This window comes from Hylaeus volcanicus, chromosome 6, assembly GCF_026283585.1.
Source record: "Hylaeus volcanicus isolate JK05 chromosome 6, UHH_iyHylVolc1.0_haploid, whole genome shotgun sequence".
Classification (NCBI taxonomy): Eukaryota; Metazoa; Arthropoda; class Insecta; order Hymenoptera; family Colletidae; genus Hylaeus; species Hylaeus volcanicus.
Genome location: NC_071981.1, coordinates 8,534,528 through 8,551,497, shown reverse-complemented (window position 1 = coordinate 8,551,497; position 16,970 = coordinate 8,534,528). Strand labels below are relative to the sequence as shown.

The 16,970-nt window shown below is 38.7% G+C and overlaps 1 protein-coding gene across 1 annotated transcript in view; it reads right to left on the bottom strand.

Annotated features, from left to right (window-relative positions):
• Nucleotides 1–14,275: 14,275 nt before the first annotated feature.
• The window catches only part of LOC128878191 (chloride channel protein 2-like), a 10,223-nt gene continuing 7,528 nt past the window's right edge, over nucleotides 14,276–16,970 (bottom strand). Inside the window, exon 3 of the mRNA XM_054126198.1 lies at nucleotides 14,276–15,517. Coding sequence (XP_053982173.1) covers nucleotides 15,344–15,517 — 174 coding nt within the window. The 3' untranslated portion in view covers nucleotides 14,276–15,343. The remainder of the gene's footprint in view (nucleotides 15,518–16,970) is intronic.

Sequence of the window (16,970 nt, the reverse complement as noted above, 5' to 3'; positions counted from 1 at the left end):
GCGTCGAGGCCTTCGTACGTCGAAAAATGCCCCGTGTGGACGGGTTTTGGGCGCAATTTCACGCGTCCGCAGGCCCGTGCGTCCAACCGTTCGTACGTCGAAAAATGCTCTCGTGAGTACGTACCTCAACATGCACGACAATAATGCGGAATGTTCGAAATAGCGTCGTTTGAAATAGCGTCGTAAACTCCAACAATTTCTCATTTTTTATCAGATAATAAAAATATATCCCGTTCATGTTCACAGAATATACACAAGAATCCTGACTACGCTAAGATGTTCCGCGGCAGACCCTTGCGATTCGTATTGCCAATGAAGCGTTCACAGTTAGATGTTCCATTGGAGTACAATTTGATCACTGTAAAAACGGTGAACCAAGGCCTGGTATCATTCCAAGACGTCAAGAAACCTCTTAACAATCAAGACGCTAGATCAGATACGGAGTTCCTCGATGATTCGGCAAATAAAAATCCTGTTAACGTTAATACGAATAGCAAAAATGATTACAGAAATATTATTCACAGAAAGGCCGCTGCCCATAGACTTCCGGATGGCAACATTTACCTAAAACCAGAACTCCTCTGCGATTTGGGCTGCGAGACTCCGCGTCTCAATTATGATTATTTTTTTGGCAGAGAGTACCGTTACTTCTACGCAATTTCTAGTGATGTAGACTTGGACAATCCTGGAATGGTAATTGCACGTTGGTTGCATTTTTGCAGTTTGGTTATACAGTGTCTATCCCAAAACTAATAAATAGACTGATCTTTATGCGGATCTTTATGCAAAATAAAATCTTTGCAATCGTACCTACAACAATGGAACCTAAATAGGAATTTATTTTACTCTGCAAAAATATTATAATATGTATTTTACTTTCAATTTTTTGTTTTATATTATTCCATATTGTGTGCATTTTGTAGTTTCTTGAATTCTCAAAAGCCATAGGACGATAAGCATAGCAAATTGGCATAGCAAGCAGAATGAAATATTGGAAATGGTGTATAAATAAATGATAGAATACTAAATTTATAGATTAACTTTAGCTTTATTCACTAAATTGTCCTGAGCAAACTGTTATCTTTTCTCAACGAGGAGCTGCATATGACTGACCGATGAACGTTAAAAGAAAAACCGTAGAAAGAATTTCTGGCTGTATACAGCGTAGTTTTAGCACATCTGTTTAGTCTTTAGTAAACTACAGGAAGGGTCCTCTCAGGCACTTGAGAGGGTAGGCTCTGCTGTAACAGTGAGGAATTGTTGAATTGTTGTTTAGACTATATCTATCTTAGACATTTCCGAGAATATGTAAAATATCATTGATTATAAAAAAAGAAGTTAAGAAACTACAATTTCCCCCAAATTTTGGGGGGAAATTGATCGATGTACAAATACATTCTACACCCACTGTAAGTCCGTAATAATGATCATTAACGCATGAAATGTTACTTGATAGATCATCAAGGTGGACGTGTTGAAGAAAACGAGAAAAACGTGGTGCGAGAAGAACGTTTATCCCAGCGAACCAATCTTCGTGCCGGATCCCAATGGGAAGGTGCGTGCAATGATGGAAAAATTTCTTTGTTTGTTGATGTTACTCACGTGTTGTCCATAATAATACGTTCACTGCCATTTGGTAACCATTCTAAACTCTTTAGATTACCTTCATATTTTATTTTATCAAATTACGACATATATCTATTAGGAAGTTCTGCTAGGCTAGATCAGATTGTACCGCGGTTTCTAGGAGAATCTCCTAAGTAAAGGCACATGACAAAAGTATTCCATGACTTCCTCGAGCAGTAGTTAGGCTTAAATCTATATTACGGCAGAACTCAATGGTTTATTTATCTCATTAACTTTACATGTATTTATTAGAGGCAATTTTTTAACTATTAAAAATGAACAAACAAAAAACTGGAATACAAGTTCTTTGGTAAAAAAAAAATGATTCCAAATTTGAGTCCTACTTGGTAACTGATTGTTTCTCCTTCACATGCTATAGTTAAGATAGTGAATGATAAGAGGTGCAAAGATTTTGCAGTCAACGTGTTAACAAGCTCACATAGTAATCTTTTGATGTATAATTTTATATATTTCAGAATGAAGACGATGGCGTCGTCTTAAGTGCCATTGTCTGGTCAGAGAAGGAGACACAGGTGGGTCTGCTGATTCTAGACAGCGTGACTCTCACAGAAATTGCTAGATCAACCTTCGAAACTCCTGGACCAGTGCCAAAGTGCTTACATGGCTGGTTTACCTCGGCTAAGTAGAGTAAACTGAGATTACAAAATGGCGAGCATCGGATTTCCCACCTGTACAGAAAATATTACCTAGATTTACTGCTTATGCAATACAGACCGCAGTAATTGGTGTTGTAAATTACTGGATGGTTAGATTTTCTGCATACTGGTGAAGTATACTACATTTTCTACGTTGTATGATCGATTGCGGTTTATCATATATTTCGTTGATGGTTTTGACATTAACATAGCTGTTCAAGGCTTTAATAGTTCCTTTTGAAGTTGGATTACAATATCCGAAATACAGGGCAAGAACGAGTACTTATATGCCGTTCAAAGATATCGTCAGCACAATATGTAAATAGTATAATAAATTATTTAATGTCTTCCCCTGATTGTACAGTGTAGTTATACTTGACGATTAATGTCGCATAAAACTTTGTTGTCGAGTAACACAATAAATTTGCAACAAAACGTGATCAATCGTAAACTATTTGTCAGATGGAATGTAAAATGCCCTACGAACTTCTGTTTTAAATTAACATGTTCACTACCACGCAAGTTTTACATTTTTTCCTTGAGGGCTACGAATAATGTTACTGCAACCGCAAAAGATAAACATTGATCACTGATGACTATCGTGACAGTAAACGTGTTAACACTTTAAATTATAATATGTCATTGTTATATCATGTAATAAAACACGGTATCTCCTCGTATAATATTTAACCATCTGTTAAATATTATTGTGAACAAGGCTTCCACTCGTAAACCGTATCCATTGGATGAGATACTCTGACACTTCAATAGTATTACAACTTTTTCAGGGTGAATGGGCTACTGATATTGGCATGCGTCGCGTAGCTTAAGTCTTTAAAGGTTACTGTACTGGTGTCATGGTTCATTGACTATTAATAACCGAGCTAACGGTGCAGTTCACCGGTTACCTATGAAGGTCTAATCCCTTGGCGTTGTCTATTATAATTTCTTCAATTAGAAAACCTCAAGAATAAGTCCTTACAAAGCATAAGATTAGAGTTGAACGGGGGCTTCAACTATACGACCTTGATGAACCGGAGCACGAAAAAAGGATTGCTTTTCTCAAAATCGGATCTCCAGGCTTCGGCCTTTGGTAGGAGGTAAAATATGTTTAACCCTTTGCGATCGTATTTAATTTAGATATGAGTGTCGTATTGGTTGGAATTCATTTCCGATGAACAGGCAGTGATACATAGTATGCAAGATTGTGGAGGGTAAACTCGATTTATTAATCCTTTTGTGAACTTTAGATATGTGTTTACACAATAATGTGTTTTAATGTTATATTTTTATATAAAAATTATATTTTGTAATTCTCCATCATGTGGTCTATTTCGGTAACTTTTTTTTGCTATTTTGGAGTATTATTTTGGAAATAACTTAAGGATGTATGGGAGGTACAATCAGAGACAACTGTATATGAAATTTGAATTAATCGAGTATCTGTGTAATTACGACATTTAAATAAACAAACTTATACTTATAAGCTTGTTTCTAATGACAAGTTTCTAATTTAACACGAATGTTTTTGTTTCTATTTAATTTTAGAATGAAATTCTTAATATTTTTAATCATTAATAAAGAAATTTGGCATTGAAAATGCCTTGAATTGAACTTTAAGTAATAAAAATACAGAGAAAGTGTAAATTGATATATGGATGAATACAATATAAGATTAATATAGTTCTTCTCCACCACAGCAAAGATTAGTATGGTTCTTTGCTGCGGTGGCTAAGAACAGACATACGACCGGAACGGTAATAAAATAATTTTTGGAAAAAAAATATAACCGACTTCGAAAAAATATTAAAATTGCACTAAAAAGTATGAAATAATTTCTATTTCATTTATATTAAATGATATTCAATAATATATTACATTTCTATTTCCTTTATATTCCATTATATTAAATAATCTTTTCGTAGTCGGCGCAAAATTAAAAATTTTTAATTTCTGCTTGAGTCAGTTTTTTGCGAAGGCGGCAATGTTGAATGCGTTTAATGTATACATGTATACTGTCTACGTGAAAGTCCAGGTCGGTTCCCAGGGCTTGTTGTTGGCAATAGACTTCCCCAGAAAAAGAGGACCCAAAAGCAAAACGCCCTACAATTGCTTAAGACTAGAGTTTTACGTGGTTTCCGAGTACTTGCCTCGATGAAATGTAATGATAGAGAGGGCTTATCTTTCCATTCTCTTTCCTGGTTGACTGTGTGAGGGGTCGTTAGAATAAGAAACCCTATCAGTGGTCACTGGTACTAATAATCAGTTATTAGGCACCCGTTTCTAGTTTTACAAACCCATCACCTTCATGTGGGTGCAGGTATGGCCGTATAACCGGGGTACTGTCCTATGGAACGCTCAGCCAGACAATAAATGTCTATGTGAAAGTTCTGTCTGACAATGAGTAGATTTGAAATAGTTTTTTGTGGAGGCGCCGATGGTGAAAAGTGTTAATGTATATGATGTAGCAATAATTTAAGGGCATACGTTTTGTTCCTCCGACAGAAAGTTAAACCAAATTTGGTAATTTTTAATTTTGCGCCGACTACGAAAAGATTATTTAACATTATTTGATATAAAGGAAATGGAATTGTAATATATTATTGAATATCATTTAATATAAATGAAATAGAAATTATTTCATACTTTTTAGTACACTTTTAATATTTTTTCGAAGTCGGTTATATTTTTTTTCCAAAAATTATTTTATTTCACTCTTTTTAGTGGCAATCTATAACCGATAGGTTTCATGCAATAACAATAGTTATGAGCAATATACAGGATGACCCAAAAACGTTGGAGGTCCTTGGAAGGGGTGGTTCCGGGACGGGTGGGGTGGTGATTTGAAACAAGTTTTCCTTAGCGAAAATGGTGTTCGAGGCTTCGTTAACGGGATATTCCAGAAACAGAAACTCGCGCTCTGATTGGTCGGGGGTTTCTGTCAATATCTCCTTAACGAAGCCTCGAACAACATTTTCGCTATGAAAAAATTGTTTCGAATCCCTTTCCCCCCCCCCCCCCCCCCGAAATATACCATTCAAAGACATCCAACATTTTTGGGACACCCTGTATAGTCGAAAATGAGATTATCAAGTATGAATGTGCAACTAAATGTGAAAGGATTGACTGCGTTTGGTAAATTCCTTGTCGAGCTACACCAGAGCATAGCAATTTTGCACCAACAATGGTTTTATAAACAATGAAAGTGTCCATAAATTTTTGCAAATGGGAACATCACGAATTCATCTATCATGAAATGCGGAAGGCTTCATTGCAATCTGTTAATTCCTTGCAGAGTTACATAAAAGAATAGAAATTGTCCAATAACAATAGTTATAAACAATAAGAAAAATCATTTTTGCAAAGTGATCAACTCGAAAACCTGTCCGGCAGCAAAATGTAAAGGGTTTCATCGATTTCATCGAATTCAGGCCGAACATACGTGAAATAGTACAATTTTCGATAAAAAGTGTAATAAAGTAGTAAAAAATGGAAGTAAGTCAAATGTCTCTTTAAGCTGTTAAATGTAAGAAGACTAAATCCGATTGGTCAATTTGTTTCGGAATAAGAAGCAATACAAAATTTTTCGGTTTTTTGCGAAAAAAACGGGAAAATGAGAAATCCCAAAATTTGTTGGTAATGGGACCACCCCGGAGATATGCTCTACAAGATGCAACAGGTTTCATCTCGATTGACCAAGCCGTCTGGACGTAATCGTGTAACATACATAAAAAAAAAAAAAAAATAAATAAATATACATGTCGAATTGAGTAACCTCGTCCTTTTCGAAGTTTGTTAAAAAAGCTTTGGTGGCTGAAAACGTAGTTTTTCGCTACCAAATAAAAAGTTCAAGTTTGACTGAATAAAAAAATATATATTTAATCAGCAATTGTACAAGAAATTCACTAACTCCAAAGCCATCAATTATTTATTTGTATGAATCATGCGCAAACTGTGCGTTGACAAAAAAAATTAACCAATTAATAAAATTTTAAATCATAAGATGTACATACTAATTAATACGAGGTTTGATATCCTCAATTACTTACGATTTATTAGAGCCTGTTAAGTATATTTTCTACTAACTTATAATTTACATTTTGATCTGTTTCAGACCATTCCAACTGTGTTACACACGTAGGCTGATCTGTATTTTTGTGAAGCTGATAGTCACTAAATGATGTACGCAATTTACGATGTTTTGAAGGCTTATAGACAGGAGAATATATGAACAATTTGCAATAAAATTTAGTGCAAGCAATTTAAAAAATGAGTATCTAGAATTTATTTATTTATTAACAGAACGATGATTCCAAACATACATCTAAAATTTCTAAGAAGGTTTTTTAATGAAAACATTAATCTGTTACCATGGACAGCACAATGTCCCCATCCGAAGAAAAATGTATGAAAATTAAAATTTCTTTTGTTTTTTTTGTGTTAAACCAAAATTACGACCTGCATCTTTCCCGCCGATAAGAGGTTTTAATTGTGAGGTGCCCTACAAATGTGCGTCACAGTCGACTTAATTTGAATATTTTTTGTTGAAAAAATTTGTACAGACTACTCAAATATGTATGAAAATAGGATAAAAAGTTTAATAGAACTAATTATTTTTTTCCGTTCCTAAAAAAATTCACGAAAAACCGCTTTTTTTTAGACCTTCTAATTTTTTCTTGGTAAATATTTACTTTAGGGGAGGCATCTCCGATCACCTTGACCTTGACATATGTTGTCAAGGACATGTTTTCGAGTAACTTTTTTCAACAACTTAACCGGCGCTCACTGCTCATTAAAAAGTTATTAATCAAAATGTATTATAAGTATTATACTAGAATCTGTGTATACAGGGTGTCTACGTATAAGTTCGGACATACGCAGGGTGTCAATTCTACAACAAATTTCCGACATAAAATTAGTCTTAGACATTTTTTTTGTTCCTTATTCTCGAGTATTTTTACTTTTAATATGTTTCCTGCGTTTTCGACCTGACACTCTTTAAACAGTCATAACTCCACCAAATTACAGTGCAAACTTAAAACTGAGTATACCATTCGAAAGAACGTTAAATTTTCCAACTCCCGGATATAAAACCAAAATTTATTACGTAAATTTAACACGTGAAAAATTAGGTTAAACTTTACATTGTGAAAATTTCAAAAAATTTAACTTTTTCTCTATCCGTTTTTCAGTTTCAAAGACATAGTTGTTTGGCGGGCATTCTTCGGGAAAAACTTCCTCGAAGTCTCAGCTTTTGAATAGTACTGTCAAAAAAAATTGTACGGTGATATTTTCAGGAGAAAATGACGTTTAAATGCAGAAAAGCGTGGGTTTTTAGGTGAAAATCGATATTTTTCAACGAAAATCGACTTGTCACTTCAAAATTAATTTGACATAGGGTTTGATGTATTTTTTAGTGACACTCCCGAGCCTCCCCACATAGGAGAAAAACCGATTTTTTGGCACCTCAAGCCTCTCCCAGCCGTGTGTAGAGTCTGAGTGCGAGGTGAATAATAATTGTTTTTGAACATGTATCCATAAAATTTTCGTTTTTAGAGACTATTTAATCAAAATCAACCTCGGTGTACTGATAAATGATATGGAGATTCGAACACGATCGATTTCACACAGCAAGAAATCGATGTTTTCGGCGCAGGAGAACCGATAAGTTTCGATTTAGGAGGCGGGCTTTTGAACGCTTTTCTGCATTTAAACGTCATTTTCTCCCGATAATATCACCGTACAATTTTTTTTGACAATACTATTCAAAAGCTGAGACTTCGAGGAAGTTTCTCCCGAAGAATGCCCGCCAAACAACTATGTCTTTAAAACCGAAAACCGGATAGAGAAAAACTCAAATTTTTTGAAATTTTCACAATGTAAAGTTTGACCTAATTTTTCACTTGTTAAATTTACGTAATAAATTTTGGTTTTATATCCGGGAGTTGGGAAATTTAACGCTCTTTCGAACGGTATACTTACTTTTAAATTTGCACTGTAATTTGGTGGAGTTATAGCCGTTTAAAGAGTGTAAAGTCGCAAACACATAAAAAATATTAAAAGTGAACATTTACGACAATAAGGCGACACAAAGAAAATGTCTAAGAGTAATTTTTTGTTGGAAATTTGTTGTAGAATTGACAGCCTGCGTATGTCCGAACTTATACGCAGACACCCTGTATGTACGTACGCTCGCGTAACAGGCCGCTGTAAACACACCCGCGTGCTTCAAATGTCAACATTCCAACGATAACAATTAGAAATGAAAGAGCACAGAATACAGGAAAAATAGGGGCCCGGGGGCCTGCTCCCGGTCAGGGGTTTGGGGGCGAAGCCCTCAACAACGAATATGCAGCGCACCACGCAGGTGTGTACACGGTTACCCTGAGGAATGTATATATTTCTGCGGGGGGTCTAGGGGGCGCAGCCTCCTAGCATGCGTATATCTTTGAGGCGTATGCTTTCAGCTGAAAAACCTTTTACAAAATTTAAAAATCTATGCGCGTAATGGGGGGCAGTGCCCCCCAGACCCTCCGCAGAGATGTAAACACTCCTCAGGATAACCGTATACACACCTGCGTGGTGCGCTGCAGTATTGTCGCTTGCTGCTGAGTTGGCGCGCGGAAGGTCGACACCCTACCCGCACGCATCTTCGGTATTGGCCAGGTCAAAATACGCATTTTCGGTATCGGCCTAGGTAAACGGTACCGCGAGACGAAGACCGTGAACAAGATAGAGTGAGAGGGCAATAGTAATCATTGGTGTAAGGTTAACCCTGGAACACTGGACGCCCGCACGAACGACGGAGCCAGGTCACTATTCAGGTATCAGAATACGCCTATGCAGTGTGACTGCTCGAAAAAAAGGGGGACGTTTAGGCGGACCGAACGTCCCTTTCTCTGGAGGACCGAGCGATCCCCTGTACCCTCAGTACCCCTGTAGTTTGGTGATCGTGCGCCAACCGACCAGCAAGCAATAATATTCGTTGTTGGGGCTTCGCTCCCAAATCCCCAGCTAAGGGCAGACCCCCGGACCCCCATTTTTTTCACTGTACGCCATTTCTTTTGGGAAATGTGTGGTGTATGGTTATCGTAATAACTTTTTAATAATCAGTGAGCGCCGGTTAAGTTATTAAAAAAAGTTACTCGGGAACATGTCCTTGACAACATATGTCAAGGTCAAGGTGATCGGAGATGCCTCCCCTAATGTAAACAATTACATTTTTCTTTTACCAACATACGTTCCGCATAAGATTCATAATAATGATGGTTTTGTAGTTAAGAATGAATTATAGTCAACATACTTTCCGCAGCGAGTGCAGCACACTTTGTATTGCCTTGGATGTTCATCGATAAATGAAGATTGCTACTCTGCGTTCACGAGAAGTTGGCGAGCCAAGGACACGTTTCTCACTCTGTTCTACCTCTCCTGACACCATGCGCTATGTCGTCATTGGCTGCGGCCAGTGACAAGAAACGACGGCGAGGATATCGGGACAGAGTGAGATGAATTGATTTTACAGCATTGGCATGGCTTCCTATCATAATGTTGATTAGAAAAAGATTCTATCTATTGCCGCAACATAGGGATGCTGTTGGCTTCAGTCTTCTTTAATCATTCTTGGATTTTCGTTATCTATAAGTGTTTATAGGACTGTATGTCAATATAAACACCCTTAAACTTAATATGTAATCGGCACTTTGATTAGGAGGTTACGCCGATGCTGTAAAGTCGTCATTCCGTTTCACTCTATCTCGCTATGTTCGCTGTCGTCCGTTGTCATTGGCCGTAGCCAATAAAGACGTAGCGCATGCTAGCAGGAGAGAGGGACAGAGTGAGAACCGGTGGCCCCCAAGGCACTATAGCAAAATCGAGTGCCGGCCTCCGGTGACCTCCACGACAGTCAACGTATTAAAGAGTTCACAAAAGACCACGGCATAAATTGGAAAAAATCGAAGGTAGGCCTCATAGAGTAGGAAAATACTGTAGTCAAAAACGTTAAAACATTTTGCGAGCAATGGCCGCGGATTGCGGTGAAGTATAAACAGAACGGTTACGGCCGAAGTCGTAAAGACCAAGCCAACCTAAACGGAAAATCTAACGCCGGTCCCTATGAATCAACGGACGTTCAACGTATTAAGGGTGCGCAGGAGCCAGAGCCAAACTCAGAGTTGACTTCAGCGACAGTGGCGGAAAAAGTAGGAAACTCCGGGACAAGGACAGAGAGGGCGATACAACAATTGCAGGAGAGACTAGGACAGGGCGATTAGGCTAGCATGATTTTTTTGCCAGGATATTGAAGCAAAGAAGCAATATTTTCTAATAATTCTCGTTTTAATATATTCTTTACACTTTGGCGGATGCGACTCCAAGGCCTGATTTTGCAATTTCGGCCTTAAAACATCATAAACAATAAAATGAAGATAGCAAACGTACTTTTATTGTTTATAAAGTTTTAAGGCCAAAATTACAAAATCAGGCCTTGAAGTCGCACCCGCCAAAGTGTACGAATATATTAAAAACAGAATTATTAGAAAATATTGCTTCTTTGTTTCAATATCCTGGCAAAAAAATCATGCTAGCCTAATCGCCCTGTCCTAGTCTCTCCTGCAATTGTTGTATCGCCCTCTCTGTACCTGTCCCAGAGTTTCCTACTTCTTCCGCAAATGTCGCTGAAGTCAACTCGAAGTTTGGCTCTGCCTCCTGCGCACCCTTAAGAGGGTGTTCTTTTTTTCTAGGGTAAAAATGGATGTTGTTGTTGATATTCTTGTTGTTTACGGCCTGTAAAATCTAATTACCAAATTAAACTAAAAAAAATTTCAAAATTGCTAAAATCGTTATAATTGTTTTGATATCACAGGTTGTTCTATTAGGTTGAAACACGAAACCATCAACGCATTTTTTCGAAACGCTGTTTTTTTAAATATTTTAACGCAATATCTAAAACTATATTTCGTATCGGCTTAACATTGTGCGTGTAAAGTACACTCCTGGCTATGGTGTAAAGAAATTTTTGATATCTTAAATATTACGAATTTTTCAGGTCATTTAAAACATAACCACACTTATAATGAATAAATCAAAATCATTTTTCACCCCTTCCCTTTTATTTTTTACTAATTCGAAGGCAATTTTCGTAGCCGAAGTAATTGGCATGAACTGTTGAAATTTGGTACGTTTATTTATCCATGAATATGTAATTAACGTCGAACAGAACGGACCCAGAAAATTAACACGATCGAGTCTGCCCTGATAATCCGAGTCAATGAAGAATGAGTTTGTTTTACTCACTATGAATGTGGTGTGATGAAAAAAAGTAATAAAAAGGTCTACTTTTTTACTTAAAAAAGAAATATCGAAACTACACCATACACGCCAATATCAGTGTATCATTTGGCTTTTGAATAAGTTAGATGAAACACTGGGGAAACGGTGGAATATTTTTACGGTTTACTTAAACAATACGGATTTATACTAGAATCCTCGAATAATATCAACTACTACGAATTGAGCGGTGATAGCTTTAAATATCTTATTGTAATCACCTAAAACAGATTCTTCGAAGGATATGTCAATGCAGCAATCCGAGTTTGGGCTGTTCTTTACTTTGGGGCACCAAAAATTATTAACTTTTTTTTATACCATTTAGTAGTTTTTGATGCCCAGATTACGAAAATGTAAGTTTAAATGTTAGGAATCCAACAGTTAAAAAGATACGCGTGTGTAAAGTTGAGCATTTTTGACGTATTTAGGTGGTTAATCTGACGCCATATTGGCTTTGACCGTGCGTTTGGCTGGTAATTAGGTCGGTAATGGCATTGTGTTGTAAACAGACGATCACAGATGGCGCGATTGTTTGTTATAAACGCTTGTAACGGGTGCGGCAGCAATAATAAAACCCATTTCTTCTATTCTTTTTTCTACATACTCCTTACACTTTGAACGGCCAACATAACAACGAAATCGGCCAGCTCCATGTTGTGACACTTCAAATAATTTCATTGGTTTTCGATAAACGGAACAATTCTTGCTAGTTTGCACAAGCCCAAACGATCTAGCCCAGTGACTCCCAAAGTGGGCGCCACCGCCCCCTGGTGGGTGCTGCAGCGATTCAGGGGGGCGCTGATGGCCAATGTGGGCTGTAATTCAAAAGTTATTAACAAAAAAATAGAAACCAATTGGAAATAGTCAATCGCGGTGATTTAAGATTACTGGCTGACGAAAATAGAGCCGAGGATTACTAAATTGTTAGCAACACACCAGATTCATCCTTCTCATTACGATGATTTCGAATCTTTTAACTTTTTTTTGTACTATATTCTATTCCGAATTCAATAAATAGTTTCATAATTTCAAAGATCAATGTTTCTAATTTACACCTTCCTTTGCGTCTTCTATCGCTTTCCTCAGCTGCAACAATAATATTTACATAGGGTAACATTTTTTCTGGAAAGGGTGCGGTAGGACAAAAAAGTTTGGGAACCATTGATCTAGCCCAACTGATTGCCGCTTCTTTCTAATTAGGCAAGTTTGATAAAAAGAACACGTGATGACAATAAAATTTATATTATTATTAATTTTTGCGTTACTTCTTTACCCGTCATTTACTGTTCATTTATGACGCTTTCATCACGCATGGGGAAAAATGGGGATCCCGGGGCTAGCCCTCGGTCGGGGGTTTGGGGGCCAAGCCCACAACAACGAGTACTGCAGCGCACCACGCAGCTGTGTACACGATTGGCCTGAGGGGTGTTTATAGTTTCGCGAGGATCGAGAGGGCGTAGCCCCCCGCTCGGCAGGGGGTCTGGGGGCGCAACCCCCAGCTCGCGTCTAGTTTCAAACCGTATGCTTTTTAAATTTTGTAGAAGGATTTTGAGCTGAAAGTATACGTCTCGAAACTGTAGACACCCGTTACAATCGTTCATAACAAACGATCGCGCCATCTGTGATCGTCTGTTTACAACACAATGCCATTATCGACGTAATTACCAACCATGAAGACTGCATAAGGAGTCCTAACTGTGTTGTGTAGAAGTGTTATCAAAATCCCGAACTTGAAGTTATGAATATTTCGTCCACTTGCGGCGCAAGTGCGCACAAACTACTGTATATATTATCATACACATATGACATATATATATCGTAGTCTGTGCTCAGTTGCGCCGCGAGTGGTAGAAATATTCATAACTTCAAGCTCGGGATTTTGATAACACTTCTACACAACACAGTTAGGACTCCTTATGCAGTCTTCATGTTACCAACCAAACGCACGGTCAAAGCCAATGTAACGTCGGATTAACCAGCTAAATACGTCAAAAATGCTCAACTTTACACGCGCGTATCTTCTTCGCCGTTGGATTCCTAACATTTTAACTTACATTTTCGTAATCTGGACATTAAAAACTACTAAATGGTATAAAAAAAAGTTAATAATGTTTGGTGCCCCAAAGTAAAGTTTAACCCGAGTTTGCGTATTAGTTTCGATCTAAATCATGGAGCAACAATGTTACCAATTTAATATAATTCAAAGCTAACAGCTTGGTAGCGAATAGTCCAAGCTGCTTCGAACGATGTAATCTAATCCTACGAAGACATCGTTTGGAACAATAGACCTACATGACTTCTTAACTTCCGCTTGCTGATATCTAACGATTAACAATTAGAATAAATAGGTTGGCACAACCATGGTCAGATAATCAGTTTACTATAAGAACATTCAGCAGTTTGAATTTCGAATTCGCATTCCTTCATGACTGGTCACATTGTAAACTACACTTGTCACGTTTTCTGGAACGTAATAATTATTAATCACCTTAATGATTCCCGTCACCGGAGCACCGCCGTTCTTTTTATAATACCTAGTCTTCGAGGAGCTCCGATACATTTACTTGGCGTTCGCGTCGTCAAACCAACGAAGAAGATATCCTTTGAGTATGATGTCGCGAACAAGTTATCGACATGTCACGGTCACACACGGGGACGCACGTATCTGGTAACTCTTCTTATTATAATTTATTATGCTACGGTTCTAAAATACAATGCGAAGCGAATGATGCTCTCTCATTATTGGAAAGATTCGTCTAAGGAAGAAAGGAAAGTTTTTATAGACCCTGATGAAATCTTCGATACGGAAGTCTTCCTTCTTCGCGTACGAATACCATTAACAACAGTCGATACCGTTCGAGGCTCTCGGAGTTTACAACTGCCAACGGAGTTTTTACAAAGGCTTGACAATATACTAATAATGGTACAGTATCGATGCTAACACTCTTATCAATGCTAATGTTGATACCGACACTACGGACGTTCTATATGTACTTATCGTCAGAAGTGTAGAGTAATTCCTTCGCTAGATGCCTAGAAGGGCATGTTTTTTAAACGTCGTGGAGATAAACTAGCGCTTGTATATATTCTCTACTGTAGGTAAAATAAGGCCTACTAGGCCGACTTGTCTATAGCGCTATATCTATAGCGTCGACTCAGTGGATTATTGTGGTCCGGTAGAGATATTTGTAGAATCCTATATACAAACATCGAGTTATTGCCGCAATGTTTAAAAGTCTGTAATGTTTATAAGAAACTAGCGGGAGAACTATTTTGTTTGACAAAATTGCAATGTCGATAAAATACAAAAGCAAACGTCTCATAAAATAAAGAAGTCTTGAACGGTATTAACCTGAGAATCTGAGCCTCGAAAGTCTCAAATTATACTGCAAGTAACCCGTTTAATTGTTTACAGTTTCCAAGCCACAGTCATAGACGGTGACAGATACCGCAGAACGCGTGATTTGGTTTTAAACACGACATAATCTTGTCCCCGGTTAAGTACGAGAGGGGCGTACGAAAGCGATCGTTGCAACACGCAAGCGGCTACCAGGGGACTTGTTGCTGGAATTTTTCAAGTGTGTTCACGGTTGCGGATGGAAGGGAACATTTTAACAAAAACACGTCTCTCGCATCGTTCGAGTCGCGTCACGTGTTCAGTAACGCAACTATCACATTTTTGCTTCTACTTATCACCCTTGCTCCGTCTCTCTTCTCCTTTCTCTAACACTCGCCTCTCAGACTTTTTCCACTTTCTCACAATCAACGGAAGCGATAGAGTTCATCGTGCTAATGTTTTTGCTTTCCGTGTCCGTCTCACTCTTTGCGAGGCTGGAGGTTGAAAACCCGATATGGGATTCCTGATGCATGGGCAAAATTCCGGCGTTTGCGTCTTCTATCGCTTTCCTCAGCTGCAACAATAATATTTACATAGGGTAGGCGTGGGAATATACTGTATATGGGTTGACTTAATAATGTATAATTTTTTAAGGCAAAAATGTCAAATAGGGGTCTTCGCCCCAATGACTTTGACCTTGATATATGTTGCCAAGGGCACCGTCCTGAGTAACATCCAAGAGGTTGTAGCCGTCGCTCGTTTTTAATAGATTGATAATGAATAGACGACTACTGTCGTGTAATACAGGGTGTCCCAAAAGTCGGGGAGGAGCCGGAAATGGAGGGTAGCTGAGACGATTCTGAACAACAATTTCCTTTGCAAAAATGTCGGATGGGGCTTCGTTAAGGAGATATTAAGAGAAAACCCCGACCAATCAGAGCGCGCGTAGATCGTTCGAGCGGCCGCGGTAGCGAAGGCTACGCGCTAGGCGGCAGCGTCAATGTCCTTCGATGCACGTCGAGTCACTTGTTCGCGTACAAGCGCGGCCGCCAGAAATGTTGTTCAGAATCGTCTCAGCTACCCCCCATTTTTGGGACACCCTGTATAATAAACAGTTGGCTTCCGTTTCCGGTGGTATTGGGATAGAGTCAGAAAAAGAGTGTGTAGAGAAAAGTGAGGTTAGGAAGATCAAAGAGGAGTTTTGGGATAAGAAGGGTGACGAGGGAAAGGCGTGGATAAGCGAGAGGAAATAAGGTTAGGGCGGGAAAGAGTAGAAAGAGGAGTGAAGGGAAAATGGATAGAAAGGGCAAAAAAGTGTGGTAAAGGACGGTGCAAGAAGGAAGGGAAAGGGGAGGAGGTCAGGGAAGGAAAGGAGAGTCGCGTAGCGGCGATCTGGAGAAGCAAAGAATCGGAAAGAAGGAATCGGTAAGAAGGAGTCGGTAAAGTAGGGTGCAGGGAGAAGGTAATAAGAAAGAGGATGGAGGGTAGAGGAAGAAGGAGGTGAGGATAAATGGGGATACAAAGGAGTAGGGATGGAGACAAGGAGTGTGAAAGGAGGAGGTGGGGAGAAGGGAGTCAAGGGGGTAAAAGGAAGCGATGGAAGGGTGGAAAAGAAGGGAGATTTGGAGGAGTTTTTCAAAGAGGGGAAAGGCGGAGGGAAGCAGGGAGAGGCTTCGGGAGGAGGAGGAAGAGATATCTTCCAAACGAGTAGTTTGACGCCAAGGTCGCCGGGGAGGGAAGAGGGAAAGATGGAAAGAATGGGAATAGAAGGGTTGATAAGGATAATAACGGAATTGAGGGGAGAGATAAGAGAGAGGGATGTGAAGTTGGAGGAAAAGATAGAGGGAATGGCGGCTGCGATAGAGGGGACAACAAAGGAGGAGATAAGGGAGTTAAAGGAGATGAGGAGGAGGGAGGAGGTGTGGAGGCTGGAGAAGGAGGAATTAATTGAAAAAATGGAGGCGTTGGAAAAGAGGATAGGAGAAGGAGGGGGGAGGAATGGAGGAGAGGGAGAAAGAGAAGGATGG